Raw genomic sequence first — 20,106 nt, 5'->3', positions numbered from 1 at the left:
CACCACGAGGGCTTAGAGCGCACTGGGAACTGGGCATTCACAATTTGGGAGATTTATTTTTAGACTTATTATGGTAATATATTGCGTTAACACTTGACTTCCAATGTAAAGTCTGAGTCCTGAACCAAACGAGTTGAGAACCATTGCTGTACAGAATCTGTCTCATCTTTTATTTGTAACATACTTTTCCCACTCTCTCACTGTCACACATTCAATGGTGAATTCTCAGCATGTGTGTGTATTAATAACTCAGCATGTGATTGATGTTGACCTGATTTCTCCGTGACTGTGAGTAAAACCTGTTTCATCTGTGTTTCAATTGGATGATCTGTGTGTGTGTGTGTGTGTGTGTGTGTGTGTGTGTATGTGTGTGTGTATATTTGACCTGTTAACATCACCCTCCCTTCACTCAGAGCAGTTTCTCACAGTTCAGCTGTCCTCAGACCCACACCTCTTCAACTCTCTCTAATATGTCTTTCAGTGTAACATACTCATGTTCTCATTCCCTTCTGCTCTGCCCTGCTTCATTAGCGGACACATTAAACCCAAACGCCCTCTTACTCACTCACTATCACAAGACAGAGAGATACAAGGACCTTTCCAAAAATAAGCTACAAAATAGGGCCTGAAACTCTTAAAGTATTTTTTTGTCTTATCCAACAAATGGCCAATGACTAAACACTCAAGTGAAAGGATGTGTGTAACCTTCAGACATTGTTGATTGTTAACCTCAGGAGGTTGTAAAGATTATAAAAAAAAGGAAGATTATTTAGATGTCTTCTCATCATTCTGTAGGAAGGTTCAAAATGTTACTGAAATGTTTTTCAATTATAATATGTTTTTGGCAATGAAAATGAGGTAATAATTATCAATCAAAAACAAAAGAAAATGGAGAGTCACGTGACACAATGCAAGGTTCAGATGTGTGAACGGTGAGCTCTGTGCACATTGCTAGTTTTAAAACTATTAATACATAAACCAGTGAGATTCGATACACTATGTTCTATGTTCCATAACTGTTCTAGGAGGACAATATATCAAAGAATTAAAAATCCTCTGGCTCTGGAGACATTAAAGGACACTTAAATGCTCAAGCTGACACCCCCACGGAGGCCCCGAGCCAGGGAGCCGATTTGGTCGGAGAAGTGTGGGAAATTCGGCGAGAAATGTTGAACATGTCGGCAATGCTGACGAAGGTCGTTGCTGACTTGGAGGATATTGTTGTAATACGTCGATCGATCACTGCCATGGAGACGAAATTCATCAGAGTGGGGGATGTCGAGTAACGGATCGATTATCTGGAGTCATCGGAGAGATTAGCTGCTAATCCGCTAGCGACCAAGGTGGATTTGGAGCATGTCTGGGAATAGTTGGAGGTCTTGGAGAACCATAGCCGGTGGAATAACTTTTGTTGGAATTGTTGGAATTCCTGAGGCCGAAGAGGGTCAGGATATGGTGAATTTCCTGGACAGGCTCTTTCTGAATCTGCTCAACATAAAAGGCCATAAACTGGAAATTGAGCAAGCTCACAGGGTTCCGTCTCAGCGATCCACCAACAATTCTGGTCAAATTTCTGAGATCATCCAATAAAGATGCGAGGCGTGGAATAAAGGAAGGCTTTCTTGGAAGAACACCAGCATTTTCTTGTTCCCAGACAAGAGAGAAACGTGATCGATTCAAGGAATGCAAGAAACTCTTCCATCAACAGAAGGTCGCTTTTGCACTGATGTTCTGATGTGGCCAAGCGATGTCCTTCATAAAGTCAAGGGAGTAAGTTATTTTGTTGTACTCACATTGTAGCCAAATTGACTGACTCACTGAACATTCACTTGACTGTCCGAGGAAACTGTACTTTTCCATTTTTTTCTGCTGGTTCCGCTAGCTGCAGGAGCTTGTTTTGTGGAGGAACACACCTTCGGGACAGTTATGCGAATGAATCTACATATTAGGCATTTCATCAATATTATGTGGTCAGTGGTGAATGATCAGACTCTGGTCACTGCCATCTCACTTGATGCCGAAAAGGCATTTGATATGGTAGAATGGGATTATCTTTTTAAGATTTTGGAAATATACGGGTTCAGGAATACTTTTATTGGATGTATTATGTTACTTTATAGACACCCGGCAGCCACTGTACAAACAAATGGATTAATTTTGGATTATTTTATTCTGGATAGTGGTTGCCCACTTTCCCCATTATTGTTCTGTCTTGCCCTGAAACCATTAGCAGCTGCGATAAGAAAGGAAGATGATTTTCCGTGTTGGTGGCGGGAGGTATGGCGCATAAGCTTTTGCTTTACGCTAATGATATTTTATTATTTGTCTCAGAACCTGTTAGATCTATGCCTTGCCTCCACAGAATTATGAATGGCTTTTTTGTGTATATACTCATTTGTGACCACAGAGATGTTTGTTGGTTGTCAGGAGGGTTGGAGATTGGGAGGGGTGATTTTGGGGTTTAAATGTTAATTCTATATATATATATATATATATATATATATATATATATATATATATATATATATATGTTTTACTTTTCTTTATTTATTGTAAGAATCGATAAATATTTTAATAAAAAAAAAGACACACCCACCTGCTGGTGATGTCAATCAGAAGATGGAGACACAACCCATGTTTTTGGTGGTGTGTTAAGATCCAATATTTTTTTTTTTCAGTTTTGTATGTGATGTATTGGGCACTCAAAATTTCATTTTGCCCCAGACTCTGTATTTTAGGCGATGGGTTGGACATCAATATTGGGAATAAACATGTAAAAAATTGTGTTTTAATGATTATGTTATGATAGCCAGACAAGTTGTTTTAAGGGGATAGAAGTCGACTGGAGCACCCCCATTTCAGGAGTGGTACACGAAGATGGGGAGGGTGGTGGCTTTCAAGGAAGCATCATCTAGAAACTGGGGAACTTGGATGCGTTTGCTGGGAAATGGGGCAAATATTTAGCAGTCTTGAAGGGCTCTAGGTGAGGGGCAGCACAGAGAGTGGTATAGTTATAAATGTGTGTGATTAATATATATATCAGGGTGTGGTCAGGGATTGGGGAGGGGTAGTGGTGGAGGTTAAATGTTGATTCTGTGTATATGTGTTTTTCTTTTCTATGTTTATTGTATGAATCAATTAAAAAAATCTTAATCACAAGGAAAAAACAAAAAACAAAAAAACAATCAAATGCAAGTGTTGTACTATTTGAGCAAAACTCATTATTGACCTGGAAATCCTCGGAAACCAAATAGAATACACTCTACTCTTAAAGCTGAAATATGTAACATTCTGTGTTAATATACTTCCTCCTATCCAAGCTTATTATGCAGAGAAAACTATAAGCCATTCGTAGGAACATTCTGGAAAGCTGTAAACACTATATCTCTGTGGCACTACACAAATTTCAAATGTGATGAAAGAAATTAAAACTGAACTAAATAATTCTCTCTACTATTATTCTGACATTTCACATTCTTAAAATAAAGTGGACAGGGAATGTTTTCTACGATTAAATGTCAGGACTTTTGAAAAACTGAGTTTAAATATATTTGGCTAAGGTGCATGTAAAATTCTGACTTCAACTGTATATTAGATATAAAATATTAGACAGACGAATGTCCATCCCCATCAGTTTTTTGGCTGGTGGTTGTACATGAGACATTACTGGTCATTCAGTGTTCAGTGAAAAAGACTTAACTTTCAATAGTCAAAGATAACTTCTCTGTTGGCTCACATCTTGCAGCTCAGCATCTGACAGGCTGCTGGGCTAATTAATATTAATCACGTTGTGTTCACTCAAACTGATTTGCTGAATCAAAATGTGGACAGTGAGCGCTAGCCAATGGGATTGCCACTTTTGAGTTAGTTCCGACCATTGCCGAAGCAACCAGCTGGCAAAGGCTTCTGCTGGTCTTAAAGGCTTTGGGTTTAGGCAAATGGCTGCACTTTCTTCCTTTGCACTAAAATTAAGTCAAATACATATATTAAAATGTCATTATTATTTCTCAAAATGTGTGTGTGGGGGAAAGGGGCAAATTTATTTATTTCGAAAAGTGAGGGTATAATGGTTTCTATGCCCCTGCGTGAAGCAGTATACAGTATGTGACGATGAATGTTTCAAACAGTACAGAATTGTTGGATATATTACTTCACATATTTTGTAAAATACACAAGGTAATTTGAGTATTCCATGCATACTACAAAATAATAAGTAGTATGCTATTCTGAATATTAATTAACATTGATTTACATACTATATAATACAATACTATGAACTATGAAGCCCTGGACTGTTGACGGACACCAATTTAAATTTTTAAGTATTATAAACTTCCCTGCACAATCCCTACCACTTAAAACACACTGTTGTGTGTTTGTGAGTTGTTCTATGTGTAATAGTTGTGTTTGTGCAGTCTATAATCAGTCATTCAAAGCTGTAGGCGACACTAGAGATACTCCAGAGCATCATTACTGCACAGAAATATGCAACTAAGAAAACCTCTGTCTCATCTGCGTACAACACACACACACCCAAATCAAGAGTGAGGAGGAAATGAAGGAGAGGGGGGAAAGAGAGAGAGAGAGAGAGAGAGAGAGAGAGAGAGAGAGAGAGAGAGAGGGAGGGAAAGTCTGTGTTCTCCCCAGTGTCACTCTGATTATATAAGAGACATGTGCTAAAAATAAACCCTGCTGTACAAAAGTGTGAGTGTGCATGTGTGTATGAATGTTAGTTTGTGTGATGCATGCATGTCTGCACTGATGGGCAAATACTCACACAACTAGAGATACACATTCATAGACTAATTTGACTTAACACAAACACACACACACACACACACACACACACACACATATGCCTGCAAGCTCATGTTTACTGTGGTTGCCAAGGAGACACAGCTTCCTTTAGCTAAAAAGGTGCAAAACAGGACTTCATTGTCTTTTGCGCAGGTTTCGGTCTTTGGGCTTACCGTCAACCATCTGCTTACCACATTGGCCATCCATGTATATACAGTACACTATATGTAGAATTTTCTAGAATTTTTTTCACAAATTGTAGGCTGATTTATATTCTTCCATTGTTTAACTACCAAAAGTTATCACCTCATAGGTTAATAGGGCGATCCATTCAATAACGAAATATTACATGGAAATATACGGTTGTTCATTCAAATTTTGACATAATAATTATTGCTAAATATGCACATCTGTCATGTGAGTCTGCTTTTTCAGCCAGTATAGATCATCTATATATCACCAGTCTTCGTCATGCCTGTTTTGCCACTTATTTAATTCATGGCTTATATCTGTTAACCGGTTAATAACCGGGTAATACTCTGTTAGTGTTCAGTGCATCAACCCTCTACCTTGTAAATGTGACTGTTTCAAGGTGGACTGAATACCCAAAACACCCTGCATGCGTCCCCTTCCTAAAGCCAGACAATCAAATTAGCGCTTGTCAAATCGAGAAGTTACTTTCCTGTTTTGGGAGCTATATGCATCTGACTTTCTGATGGGGCCCACTTATGTACTTAACAGTGAGGGGCTACACTATTACCCTCTGATTAACCTGCAACCTACAGACCCCATCACCATGGGAAATACTTATGGGATGGAGAGGGTGACTTGACACATGTATAGCTATGTTAGTACAAGTGTTACAGTAGAACTGAGCCTTGTACTGCTGAGATTGGATCACTGGAGCCTAGAGAATCATTCCAGTGCACCACTAGTGTGATCCATGCAATGCTTCATAGCTGCAGCATGTTGTACCACGCATGTCCTTAATCAGCAATTCCTCTCTGGAAAATGGTAGTAGAGGGACTCACGGGTGGGATTGTGTTTCACGGTCGGATGGTGCTGTAATTATTTTATTGATCGATCCCTGTTTGTAATGTAACTGTCAGCGTTCAGTTGAACTGTCTTGAGAGCACAAAAGGAATTCCACAGTGCTGCATCGTCTCTTTCTCTGTATATGTTAATAATAACAGCTCAGTGGTCAGAAAGTCACTGATGAATGTGTGCAACGATCTTCTAACTGTGACCCATGTTAAATTGAACAACAGCTGTAAACGTTATAGGAGGAGGATAACATGGCTTCTCTAAAATGCTATATTTATATAAATGAAATTCAAGCTCAGAAAAATCCCTAAAATGAATACTTTTACAGTCAAAAATGTCTCAAACAGAAATGAACATATAGTGCCAAGAACTTAAAGGTATAGTTAAACCAAAATTGGAAAATGTTGTCTTCATTTACTCACCCTGAGCACAACCTACCCCTAAAATCAGATATATTGATTGATTGATAAGAATGTCATTCAAGCTCTTAACTCCAGCCCTAAAAAGGCGATCACACAACACTTAACACATAATTCACTCCCATTCAAATGCATTTTAATGCAAGAGACCTGAAATGCAAACTCATGCGGAGTAAATTCAAACTATGTTGCGAAGGAAAGTTTAAGTTTGCTGGACTCTGGATTTGTGAATCCGGATGACGAGACTGCACAAGACCAATAAAAGATTGAAACGTCACACACTGTCCTCTTGGCTCAATTCAAAGGATCAATAAGGATGTAACGGTTAAAAATAGGTTTTCGGATTGACTGACTGACAATATGACAATATGGCAAAACAACTTTCAATGGACAACTTCTAACTTCTAATGTCTTCTAAAACCTGTAGCATAATATGGGATGGAATGGAATAGAATATGCTCATGGAAGAAATCTCATCCAAAACTAAGAGATTACAATTCCAAACATTAGTAATCGCTAAAAGTTATTATACAAAAGTGGCACAGTATAACAGAGAAGGACGAAATGACCGTTTTTCACCACATGCTGAACATTGTAAACTACACATTGCACTTTCAGTGTCATAATAAGAAAGCTCCAGGTGAAGGTTGAGTGGTTGAGAGAAAAAAGGACATTTAAGTTACATGCTCAAGTAACATGTCAAAGTTTATTTATTTTTCTAAAATTATGAATGATGCCCAACCTAGTAGTGTATCTATGCAATCAACTCAATTCTCTGTGACAGAAATGTAAACTGCACTGGGTAGTGGAGGAGGCTACTGTCATATGGTAATAATTTTGTCACGTATGGTTGTCAAATAAAGAAAAGCCTCCATTGCCATCATTTACAGCAGGGGTGCTCACACTTCTATGGAATGAAATCTACTTTTTCATCATGTTATTGCAGCAAGATCTACCATGTACAATAAAGGCTATACATGACATTTCAGTAGTCGGTAGTGACATTTGGCAATTCTCAATACCAGCAACAAATAATAGCACTAATTAGTATGTTAATTATGGAAGTATGATTTCAAGTTCCTAAGTAATTATTCAAGACTAGTAAACAGTCAATAATAAAATTAAAATAAAAACAAGCATTATTGTCGAGCTCTGGATATTATTTATTATAGAGTGAAGTAGTAAATAATGAGTTTTTATTAAGCTACTATGTATCATTGTATATAAAATTTAAATGCCGTATAAAGTTCATGCCAATGAAAATAAAATTTTCACTTGTGTTCATTAAGCCGACTTGGTTACAGTGGCTGTTTGGATAAAATGATGGTTTCTTTGACTTATAATAAATAAATAAATAAAATACTTTTGAGTCATTTCAGAGCAAATATGTAATTATCGAGATATATTTAGAATATCGTCAATAGACTGAAAAATATAGAGATGTAATTTTTGTAACCATATCACCCAGCCCTAGTGTGTATGTGTTTGTTAGACTTTCTTATTCTTTCTTCCATTTCTTCATATTCAGGACTCATTAAGCAGGTCTGTTTTCCACTCATTGCTCCTTTTTCCTCCCCTTTTCATTCTTCCATTTGATCTTAAATCATCCAAATTTATTTATGATCTGGGACATGTATTCATGCTTTTTGCTGCTCAATCCATTATTTATGCACCTCTTCTCATCTTCTCCTCCTTTCTCGCTCTCTGTTGTGACAGATTTTTCCCTTCACAGGAGTTACTAAGATGTTTGAGATGATGTGTGCAGTGAATGTTGTAAAACAAGAGTGAAATGAACTCAAATTCACAAAGACAGCAGTACTCTCCCTCTAATGCTGAAAAAGAGCTCAATGACTCCAACACTATGCTTTGCCTGTATTAAAGTGTGTAATTTCTGCACCCCTAGAATCACCAAATGGAATTGCAAAAATAATCACTGTTTTCAAACAGATTCCATAAACTTCCCCTTTCTTCCATTTGTTGAACAAACAGATAGTCCTGCCCCAAAGTCACACCGTTAGCCAAGCCAATATTCCAATGTTGGACTGGAAGGGCCGCTCAAACAAACAATGACCGAGGTTGACTAGTTTACCTAGATTATTTTATTCATTTTGTTTGTTCTTAGCTTTAATGTTTTAGTTGGTGGTATTTTAAAGGGTGTGAATGTATTGATACCACCTCTCTGAGATGGGATTTAATGTGCTGTAGTGTGCTCTTAGTGGTTTTCTCAGTACGGTAAAACACTCTTCATAAAGGTGCACCTCTTAATTGATCATTAATCACCTTTAACTACATCCGTTTCAGGTAAGGTACGTTTAAGATATTCGGTGAAAATTTGCATAACTAACCATTTAAGTAAACATGAGTTTCTCTGAACACTTTCCAACAATCAGCAATGAGCCACACCCTTGCAAATAACTCTCTGAAGTTCAGGAGTCCATGGAATGACTCGATTCTTATTAGATTTGATATTTACTTAACTGCTTTTGATGTGTTTACAATATTGTGTTCTATGCTGAAAACAAAACACATTAAAACCTATTCTCTGGAAGTGACTACTAATTTATCACAATGAATTACTAATGTTTAGATATCTAAATGATTCATTAGACTGTGGAGCTCTGCTTCAAAGGGAGGTGATAGAAAGGAAACAGGGCAGAGAAGAACCAGAAGAGGGGGTTTGGAAGATTCTCTTTCTACTGTTTCTTTCCTGTCTTCACTCTACCAACTGCTGACTTTAAGCTTAAGGGTGTAATTTCTACGCCACTAGCGTCAACAAAAGAAATTGCAAAAATAATCACTGTTGTCAAACAAACTACAGAAATCTCCCACAACTGTCCATTAGTTGTACAAACAGATAGCCCCGCCCCCAACTCTTACCATTGGTCGAGCCAATGTTGCTGTGTCAAACTGGACAGGCCATCCAAACAAAGTCACAGTGTTACACTTTTAGGTGAAACAAACCTACAAATGGCTTATAGTTGACTCTGCATATAAAGCTGGGCTATGAGACAACAACAAAAAATGCACACATAAACTACAGTATAATTACAATAATCACAGCTAAATCTCGTTCTTGTGTGTGACTGTTTCCCAACCTTTTTTCTGCCACTGCATGCTTTTTACGACTAAAAAATTATATGGCACACCACTATCACACATAGGCTAAACATCGTCAATATTTTTCCTTTTCAAGAACTTGTCCATGTTTTCTGTCCATCTCAGTAGCGTGTTTACTTGTGTTTACTTTACTTCCTCCTGGTCTGCATTGACTTAAACTCGCCTGTACGTAATCAAACGTATCAAGGGAGACTGATGCTGCGGCAATTGTCATTAGATTTTGCATCTTTGTCTCAGACAGATGACTTCTCGTGGCAGTTTTAATTTGTTCTGGAGGCTGGACCCAGCGTCAAGCACCGTATTGCCCTGCACATGATAAGAGTTGCAGAAACTGTAACATGGGGCGGTTTTACGAGTTTGCCACGTAAAAAAGCATGAGGTGTACACAATAAACATTGAAAACGTGTATTTGGAAGAGAGAACAAAAGCAAGTAATAAAAGGACTATGTTTAGGTCGAAACGTTTTCTTGGTGAATTTAAATGAGTTCAATAACTGGGGTCTCTGTGACAAAAAGTGGCCGATTATGGTAATAATAAATGATTATGGCATTTATTTATTTTGTGGAATTTGATAATTTTCCACGGTGCACCTAACAATCTTTCATGGCGCACGGTGGTTGGGAAACACTGTGTTAGAGCATGGCAACAGTACGGTCATGGGTTCAATGCCTAAAAAACATACATGCTGATAAAACATTTACCACTTTAAGTTGATTTGGATAAAAGCATCTACCAAATGAATAAATATAAATAACTTTATGAATATGTAATTTACTCATATTATGTTATATAATATGAGTAATTACAACCACAAACTGAGAGACTACAGACTAATATAACAACTATTTACTCATAAACTACAGTATCTCGCATTTCAGCTACTTTTAGACTACATTGTCTCAAATTACACATACTCACTCATAAACTACAGTACCCCTACCGTATTAATGAACTAGAATAACTCAAGCAAAGCTGTTCACTCAAAAACAGCATAATTAGCAAACAACATAAGCTGTATAATAAATTTATGCCGATAGCATCTTATAAACTGGGACAGAAAGAATGTCATAAAGCTCTGAAATGAAAATACTTAAGAAAGAGAGAGTGCGAGAGAGAGAGAGAGAGAGAGAGAGAGTTCCTGATGCATTCTGGTGCAGCATGCTGCAGCATCATGGGAATTTAACAAGCAACAGCAATGGAAGGAGATCCCGACCCACACATACACACACTTACTCCATATTCAAACATAAACACTATGTCATCACTCTTGCTATGCGTACATTCACACATGTTCATTTTTCTATCATGGTGAGGACATTACATTAACTTTTTTTATACTGAGATAATTATATTTTTATCTCCTAACCCTAAAAATTAACCCTCATACAAACCTTTTCCTTTTTAGATTTTAATTACAACATTATTTGGCAATTTTTTTTCTCATGGAGACATTTGAGCCTTACAGACTCACACTTACACAATCTGGTCTTTATTCATAAAGATGAGCAGAAAACATTACTGTGTAAATTATTCATAAAACCCATTTTCATGTTAATTGTCCCACACAATTTAGGGGGGAGAAAAAAAACAATCTACGATTTACACAAAAATGCGTTCTGCTTAGGTGTAATGAAAAAGGCACACTGTGTCTAACACAATAAGGACTTTTCACATTAAAAGCGTGAGCAAGGCATGAGCAGAGCCTATTTTTTCCGGCGTCCATTATAACAGGTTACAGCATTCACATCAGAAGCTTCAGCAGTGCTTTAGAGCGTAGCTTGAGCGTTGTGTGAGCTGCTGTGCAGTGGGTGTTTAAGCTCCGAGTCTATTTTTGCAGCGCTGCACACACACAGTTAAAGAGACAGTGCACTGTCAATGGACAAAATGTACGTTATTTGACACGAAAAAATACACATTGCATCAAATATACAAAAAAGACACATCAGGGACAGGTGCAGACAATCATCATGACAAGGACTAAACGAGAAGGTATGACAAGCGGGTATACAAGCGGGCAGGTTCAGAAGAGCGTATGGCAGACAAGAAACACAACAAAGCCATGTGCTCCAACACAAAACAGAGAACAACACATTAACAGATAATAGTAAGGACAGGACAAGACCGAGGTTGTGAAAGTGATGTGAAACAGGCATAACAGTGTACACATTAAAGAACAGAGAGAGGAAAAAAACTGATGGAAAAACAGATATAAGGACATCTAGAGGTATACAGCTCATTCTTTTACTTCAGTCAGGTTGTAAGTGTCCCCCAATAACTAGCGTAGATTTCGCTTTCAAGGACCCCATTTACACCTGGTATTAAGATGCGTTTTTGCTGATGCGATCACATGGTCAGCACTAAATACAGGTCTAAAACTTTTGTGATCGGATCACAAAAAGCACAGATGATAATAGTCAAAAATACATGTGACCACATCGTATTTGAGGTGTAAACACTAATTCATCCTGTATTCGTCCCAAACAGAAGCAAAGCACCACCCCTCACCTGTTAATCAACCGTTGTGCTAAAACAAGGGTGTAAACTTTGCCGACGGCTGCTTTAAAGGGCAATAACAGTCGATCAGTAAATGTTAAAAAGTGGATACATCCAGAAGGACGAGAACTTCACAGATCTTCTTCAGTGTGTCTGACATCAAAACAGATGAGAAGCACAAACATCTGAAGCACAAACATATGCTCTTTAATGCAGGTATTTAACTAAAATAACGGTTCATCCTACTCAAAATGTTGAGTTTTTGCTTAAATTTTCTTTTTTATTAACATTTTTATTAAAACACAGAAAAGCAAATCTTAAATACACAAAATCAACTTTTAACACCCACTACCACACCTCCACCTTCCCATCCCCAACCCCACCCCGAACATCAACAAATACCCCTGTGGTCATACATGAACACATACAAAAGAAAGCAAAAAACAAATAATTAATAAATAATAATAAAAAAGACAAAAAAGACATACAGTATATATAAAAATCACACATTGACAATTACCCCTCTCTCTCCACTATTCCACCCGAGAACCTTCTAAGAATGCTAAGTATCCACCCCATTTCCCAAAAAACAAATCCAGATTCCCTAATCTTCTATAAGACCCTTCTTCTATGGCCACCACTCTCTCCATCTCCAAGCATCACTCCTAAAATGGGGATTCTCCAACCGACTTCTGGAAAGACATTACTGGGCAGTACATTGTCTGAGACAGAGCTTCAGCTTTACACCAATTAACTGAGAAATGAAGAATTTTTGCTTAGATTAAATTTCAGATGCATCTGGGAGAAACAGCCTGCCATTTTTTTCATGCTTTCTTTGTCTTGTATGACATTGTTGCACTTTAATGTCATGCAGTAACACACTGAAATAGTGACTGATGTATGTCACCATGAAACAGAGACCCTCCCCACGAAATCTGAATACAAGTAGTTACAGGAGACGCATTTAAGCAAACAGGTGTGAACAGTGATGTGTCTCACCTGACCACGTGATCGGATCCCCGAGAAGCATCTTAATACCAGCTTCTGTAAATTAGAATTACGGTACCATATTTGTTTTACAGTAATGTCCTGGTGTCTGTGCACCCAGTAATTTACTGTAAATTAACATTACATTTTGTACAGTGTAGGTGTATTCTATCTTTCTTTTTGCATCTCTTTCTCCAGAGGGTCAAAGGCCAGTGAAGAGGGGTCCTGAATCTGCCTCTGAGAGAGAGAGTGAGTGAGAGAAATAAATAGAGAGAGAGATTCTGTGTATCTGCAGACTGCCAGACTGTATCTAGTTAGTGCATTGGTCAGGCTGGCTGTGATTTAAACTCAGCTGGTGTTGATGGCAGCTGCTTGGTTATGAGAGATACAGATGTCGACTCAACTTTCTCTCTGCGAGTCGGCCATTGGCTCAGCCATAAATGAGGAATGATGTTTGCTATTCGTGTACTTGGGCTGTCACGATAGCTTAATCACATTTTACGGTATGATACCAGCAACATTTTTTATGATCCCAAGCTGCCACGATACCATTCATGTTGTTTTTGGCTGTGTTGTTCCTTAAAGCAGCGCCACAATGTGCTGTGCATTAGTATTAAATCTTTACAAGTTACACAAAGATTTTCTTAGATTTTTTTTTTAAATAATCTATTATTAATAATAATAATAATTAATAGTAATTATTAATATTACTATTATAACAATCTAATAAAAGAGAAAGTTAAGAAAAATATAGGCATGTTTTTATATAATAAAAGATAATATACAGTATATGACTTCATTGTGTTAATCGAATCAAATTGTGTATGGAATCAACGCTCTTAATTCGAAAACCTGTGAAGTTGTCAATTTGCTGTCATCTCAAAAATTCAAACCTACTAGTTTTGCAAGGCATACCGGTGCTACGGTTTACTAAAACTTCAAAATAATGGTGGTGCAAAAGTATTTTTTAAATGGAAGTACTGTCAATATGGTAGTACAGTAAGTTATGTTGTATGTACAGCAGTAAATATAATTTTCACATTTTAATTTAAATCAGACGTATGTCTGCGTCCCATTCACCATTCACAAAGTGGCGTTTAAGTCCAAATGCTGTTTAAATTTGGCCCTTATTTGGTATTGTTTATTTTTTAATGTGTGGTTTTCCCATGCTTCAAACACACACCTTTGAATCCCAGCGTGTTAATTTGGCGATCGTGTCTCCTACTGCATGATATGAATTTAAAGAAGAGTAAGAGTAAGAAGCTTTTTAAAAAAACAATTCACGTAAGCGAGATTTAGAATTATTTGGGGATTTTGCCTGATGAGACCGGGAAAACCCATCTGCCATGAATGTCTACAGAAATGTCAAGCCAAGGGGCCGGGTGTGTAAAATTACGACCCGGCCCCGGCCCTGCCCCCCGCCCTCCACCCTGTCACACACCACATATCTCTCTCTTTCTCTCTTTGGTCTGTGTTACTGTATTACTGGATCTCTTCCCAAATCTCACATGAATGAACTGGATTAATTAAACTCCAACATTCCAGAAAGAAATCTCAGACTCATCCCCTCCCCAAACCTAATTGGAGAGACTTTGTATGTAAGAGTGATTAAATTGCATGTTATAGAGAGTCTGTCATTTGCAAGAACATTTGACTATTCACTAATAACAACACAACCGGGTGAAATACCACTTAGGTTGAACTAGTACCACCCATTTCATTGAAACTCACCATCCACACACCACAACACAAGGATTGTGCTTATGCAGCCCTGGATTCTCTTACTCTGCGTTTATAAGTATTTTCTTTCTCTCACTAAAATCTTATTGCTCTAAATCTAAACAAGCACTGATAAGTCACCCTGACTGCTGACTGTCACCTCAGAAAAACAAAGCAGACAGCAAACAACAAGAAAAACACTTCACAAATTTCAGCTATTCCCTGTACATGCACCCTACACTACAGTCACTGCATCACATGACCACTTACAACTTAACATTCATGAATCTAAAACCTCATCTCAAGGGACTATGAATATAAAGTTCACACATCCTTATGAGTGCATCTCACAAAACCTGTCAAGAACATGTCTGACTCTTATTTCATCATAAAATCAAAAAGAAAAAAATTGAAATCTATTTTGCTTAAAGAAAACTATTTTAGGAATATTAAGATTTTTTTGCACTGTGACATTATTTTCATGATAATTATACACATTTCCCCCAAAATATCTGTAAATTCTCAATACTTAAATGTGAAAAAATTATGATATATATTATTTCAATCATAAAGTATTTAAACATAATGGTAGTATTTGTTGTACTGCCTTTAATATATTACAAATCAGTGCAGTGTAAAAAAACATAACTTCCATAAGCATCCATAGCATAAATACCACCCACTCTGCCCCCTACCCTAATGGCCTAGAAAAAAGGAAAAACATGAATTAAAGCAAATCATCTTTACCAGGTCTCGTCGTTTTTGAACTCCAGTTCTCCGTACGCATCCTCAAAGTCCTCTCCTCCCCCCTTAGCGAGTCCCTCCACTGTGCGGAATGGAATAATGACGGTCCCTCGTGCTCCTGACGTCCGCAGCACTTTCACTTCCATGATGCCAACACTCTCACTCATGCGCATCGACGCACTTTCAAAAGTGAAGATGCCTGCATGGTCATCATCAAGGATGGTAACCGTGGCAACAGAAGGGAATCCTATCAAGGCTTTTGGGTAAGGCAAGCTACTGGGCGACAACACCTCATCCTCCGTCTCGAGAACACGCACGTTACTGAGACGCACAAAGAAGTGCTCGTCCTCCTCAAAGATGTCATCGTCAATAATGCCAATGGTGATCTCCTTGACAACCTCACTAGGCTTGAACACCACAGTGCCCTCTGTAAACTCATAGTCCGCCCCAGCGTTTGCTGATCCGTCCTCTGTTTTATAATCCACATAAATTGTCTTGCTGATGTCGCCACCCTTACGCTCTATCGTCAACAGTACAGCCCCGCAGTTTTCCAGACACTGATAAATGGCAGGTTCAAACACAATCCGGGACACAAATTCCTCTGGTTCTTCTACATGAACTTCTTGAATGCTAACGCTATGTTTGGCCTGTTCCGCCACATGCTTCTTGAGGATGTTGCCAGCTCCGGTCATCATCCTCGTGGCCTGGATACGGTAAAACGCTCTGCTTTTCTGTTGGTGCGACAGTGCATAGTAGTTGGCCATCTCCACCAGGTTGTCCAGCTCCTTCTCTGGGTGTTTCTGCTTCAGGTCCTTCAGGATCCGGATCATATCTCTGCGAGACTCGTCCACCTCCTTGCCTTCAATCAGGCCCATTAAGTTTCTTGCAGCTCCACCATCTACAAAATGAGAATTCATCATCTTTCCATCCATTTCTATCCCTTTAGAGCGGTCACCCTCAGTCTCGATGATGATGCCACGGTGTTTGTCTGTGCGATATTTCTTGTGCATGAACTTGTAGAAGAGCAGCCGACGGTCAGCCACCCAGGCCTGAAGAACGCAGATGGGGAAGAACGCCAGCGTGAGAAGCCCTTCCCACACTTGCACAACATTGGGTGAAAACACTGCCAGGATCATGTAGAGCCAGATGTAAGCAAACACGCTCCATGCCGCTGTTACAAAAAACACACGTAGGTGCTTCACCTTTCGTACCTCCCCTTCAGGGACCACAGACACGCACAGGCCGATGATAACAAACATGTTGAAGGCAGCACTGCCAACAATGGTGGACGGGCCGAGCTCACCAGCATGGAACTCGTGTCCACATACCTCTATGACGGAGAGGAGAATTTCAGGCGCAGAGGAGCCCAACGCCATGAGCGTGAGGTTGGACACAGTCTCATTCCACACGCGGACCGTTGTGGTTGTTGTCTCGCCATTTGGCCGTTTAATAACGATTTCCTTTTCCTGGGACGTGATGACCTCGATGGCACCCATGAAGCGATCCGCAATAATTGATACCCCCAGGAACATATAAATCATTGCCACAAAGTACACAATGACCCTGGCAATCTTGTCACCCATTGAGGGGTCCTCAGGGTACCAAATGGGTAAGATGATGCCAGGTTGGCATCGACCCGTCTCCTCAACACATGTGTTGTTGTCAGGGAGGGGTGGGCTTGGTGTAACTCGCGCATCTGCACAGAGGAAGACCACGCCCAACCAGAGGTAGGCAGAAGTCTTTGTCCTTGAGCGATCCATGCACCCTCCTTCACCTCAAGGGTCTGCGCACTCTAGCTCTCCCTCTGGAATCCAGCACTGGGCTGTTTTTGGTTCTACTTGCCACCTGTAAAAAAAGAAAAACGGAATGAATTGGAGAAGAGGAAATCAATGCTTTACCCAGAGGAAATGTTTTGCTCATTTGTTGCTCTTTCATAGCTCATGAGACTTCACGGTGTTCTCATTTATGACACATTTAAAGGGATAGTTCAACCAAAAATGACAAATCTGTCATCATTTGCTCTCATTTTGTGCTCCACAAAGAAAGTCACACAGGTTGGGAATACAGGTAATGATGACCGAATTGTAATTTGTTTATGCAACGTGACACGCCGAAATGGCTTGAGGCTGTCTACACTGGAAGCATCGACACAAACATTCTAAATAGTTTCATTTGTGTAGTAGCGCCAGCACGTGCAGTGCAAAATGGAACGTGACACCCGTTTACTGTCTGTGCAATGGATGCTTCCAGTGTAGACAGCATCACTGATTATAATGGGGTTCTATTTTTTTTGACACAATGCGCCGCTCGCGTCTGGTGTAGACAGGGTGTAAGTGTCAAATCTGTATAAGATGTTTCTCCAAAAATACTTTACGAGAATTAAAAAAGACATTGACAAATGGACAAAAAAAGACAAATAAATGTATTGTTGACATTGTAAGAGCAAAGATTTGTAAAATAATGTGGACAGATAATTTGGTCAAGATAGGGAGAATTTTAAGTTTTCTTATTAAAATCTCAGAATTTTGATTAAACTTTGGTACCTCAGCAGGGCTTCCAGCCCCCCGCGACCCTGTACACAGGATAAGCGGTTGACGATGGATGGATGGATGGACCTCAGCAGGGCTCGATGCTAACAGTTTTGTTTAGGCACACTAGTGCTCCTATGATAATTTTTTTAGAAGCACAGTCAAAAATGTAATAGCACAGATGGAGATTAATGTTAGACTTTGATAAACATTTAAAAACTGTTAACTGTTTATGTCACGCACGCTCGGAGCTCATAGCACTAGGAGCAGAGCGCATGAACGCGAGTGGTTTCGTGGCAGCTTGTGCAAAAACTAGGATTGAGTAGCAGTAGTTTCAGATGAGGATGCATATTTAGCACATATAAAGCACTAAACGCCAAATGAATATCATTACATTTGCAGGAAAATCACTACAATAACCAAAATATGAACTCCCACTACAGTTACATATTCAGGGCTGGACATAATGTTTTGACCTTATGACGCACACATAAAATACCTCACACTCTTAATTCAAAATGCCTGTTTTTGCATTCGCACATGCTGTTGTGTACTTATTTTTCTATGTAAAACATACACTTGTCGGCTGTCTTTGATCATTGCACCGGGTATAGATACGTTTTCAGAATCTCATGCACAAGCGCAACATTTTAAAAATCATAATTAACTGACATCGATGGATAATTCATTCACTGGCTGTCTGTCATTTTTACAAATAAAACAAGCAAGAAACTCAGCTTAAACTTAGCCTATGTGCCTTTCTCTCAGTAAACGCGTTCGTGGTGAGGCAGAAATAGAGGGAGGAATAGGGAGCGCGCCAGGAGCTGGATTCAGCCTCATCTGTCTCAGCAAAATGAATAAGAAAACAGCACTTTTGTTGCAAAATAACTAGTATAAAAAAAACACTTTTTAAAAGTATTTTGTATATAATGGTATATGCATATGAGAGTATTTATTCTGATGGTACCAGGGCTGGACTGGTAATCTGGTATACTGGACATTTTCCCGGCGGGCCGACCAGGGGCAGACTGGCCATCAGGAGAACCGAAATGTGCCGAATGGGCCACAATAAGCTAGCTTAAGATAGCGTTATTCAGAACGGACCAATAAACAGCATCGCGATATGCAGAAAAGGACAGTGAACACCCTCAACTTGACTAGTTTTGGCCCAGTTGCCATAAAAATCCAGGGCCGATTTCTCTTCCCAGTCCAGCCCTGGATGGTACTATACAGGTTCATAAATTAAAGTGTCAAATGTCAGTGGCACCGGTGCACCCAAATAATTTCCCACAGTCGCACGCAGTAATTTACACTTGCATATGGGAATCGGTCGCACTGTGGAGACCTGCTCAGAAAATCTGAGCACAAAGTTTGAGACAATGCTGTGATCTCTTATGAGAGACATGATAACTTTTTTTACTCAAGAATGGCTCATTGTGCATGACACCACAGAGACTCCGCTTGTGGAGGCTCATGCTACTCTACGCGATCCACGCACAACTTACCACGCACCCCATTGAGAGTGAGAACCACTTAATCATGACCACGAGGTGGTTACCCCAAGTGACTCTACCCTCCATTGCAACCGGGCCAATTTGGTTGCTTAGGAGACCTGGCTGGAGTCACTCAGCACACGTTGGATTCGAACTTGTGACTCCAGGGGTGGCAGTCAGCGTCAATACTCACTGAGCTTTCCACTGACCTGAGATCTGCATGAGAACCGAACAGTGAAGTAATGGGTTACGTGGCTACGTGGTAGTTTTATGTGACTACCTCACCTGGCCAAAACAATGGTTTTTGTAATGTTTATATATACAACTTACTCCTGTTTTTAGGGGCATATTTAAATATACAGAGAAATGCAATCCAATATTTTTACACTGCTTAACTAGACTGCCAGAGACGACGTCTAAGCTCAAGACGACAGGTAACATTACTTTGTATGAACCTTTTAATGTGGCTTAACTTGCTAAGTATTTTAAACAGTAACAGTGGAATCATTATTTACATTGGTGTAGCAGATGGTTATATTTGGTGCTTTCCCAAAGCATATAATATTATATTTAGGACTTGATTGAGAATACCTTATCTTAATAGATAGTCGCGATCTCCGTAAATAAGTGGGTAGTCCCCTTACTGAACAAAACAATGCACAAAATAAGATGAGAAGCATGAAAGGAAAGCTAACATAATTCCTAACTGAAATGGGTACCTCATAAATGACAAATTTGAAATGCTCTATTCCATGCATCACACAA

The 20,106-nt window shown here is 39.1% G+C and overlaps 1 protein-coding gene across 5 annotated transcripts in view; it reads right to left on the bottom strand.

Annotated features, from left to right (window-relative positions):
• Positions 1–20,106, bottom strand: part of LOC127618110 (sodium/calcium exchanger 3-like) — a 44,407-nt gene that overhangs the window by 9,087 nt on the left and 15,214 nt on the right. For 4 of the 5 annotated variants that reach the window (XM_052090375.1, XM_052090373.1, XM_052090374.1 and 1 more), the window contains exon 1: positions 15,324–16,918. In XM_052090375.1, coding sequence (XP_051946335.1) covers positions 15,324–16,903 — 1,580 coding nt within the window. In that variant the 5' untranslated portion in view covers positions 16,904–16,918. Of the gene's footprint in view, positions 1–15,323; positions 17,166–20,106 lie in introns of those variants that run through there. The other variant, XM_052090371.1, reaches the window with a different exon arrangement.

The sequence above is a fragment of the Xyrauchen texanus genome, chromosome 24 (assembly GCF_025860055.1).
Source record: "Xyrauchen texanus isolate HMW12.3.18 chromosome 24, RBS_HiC_50CHRs, whole genome shotgun sequence".
NCBI classification, from domain to species: Eukaryota; Metazoa; Chordata; class Actinopteri; order Cypriniformes; family Catostomidae; genus Xyrauchen; species Xyrauchen texanus.
Note: the sequence above shows the minus strand (reverse complement) of the source record. Positions and strands in the feature narration are given on the sequence as shown.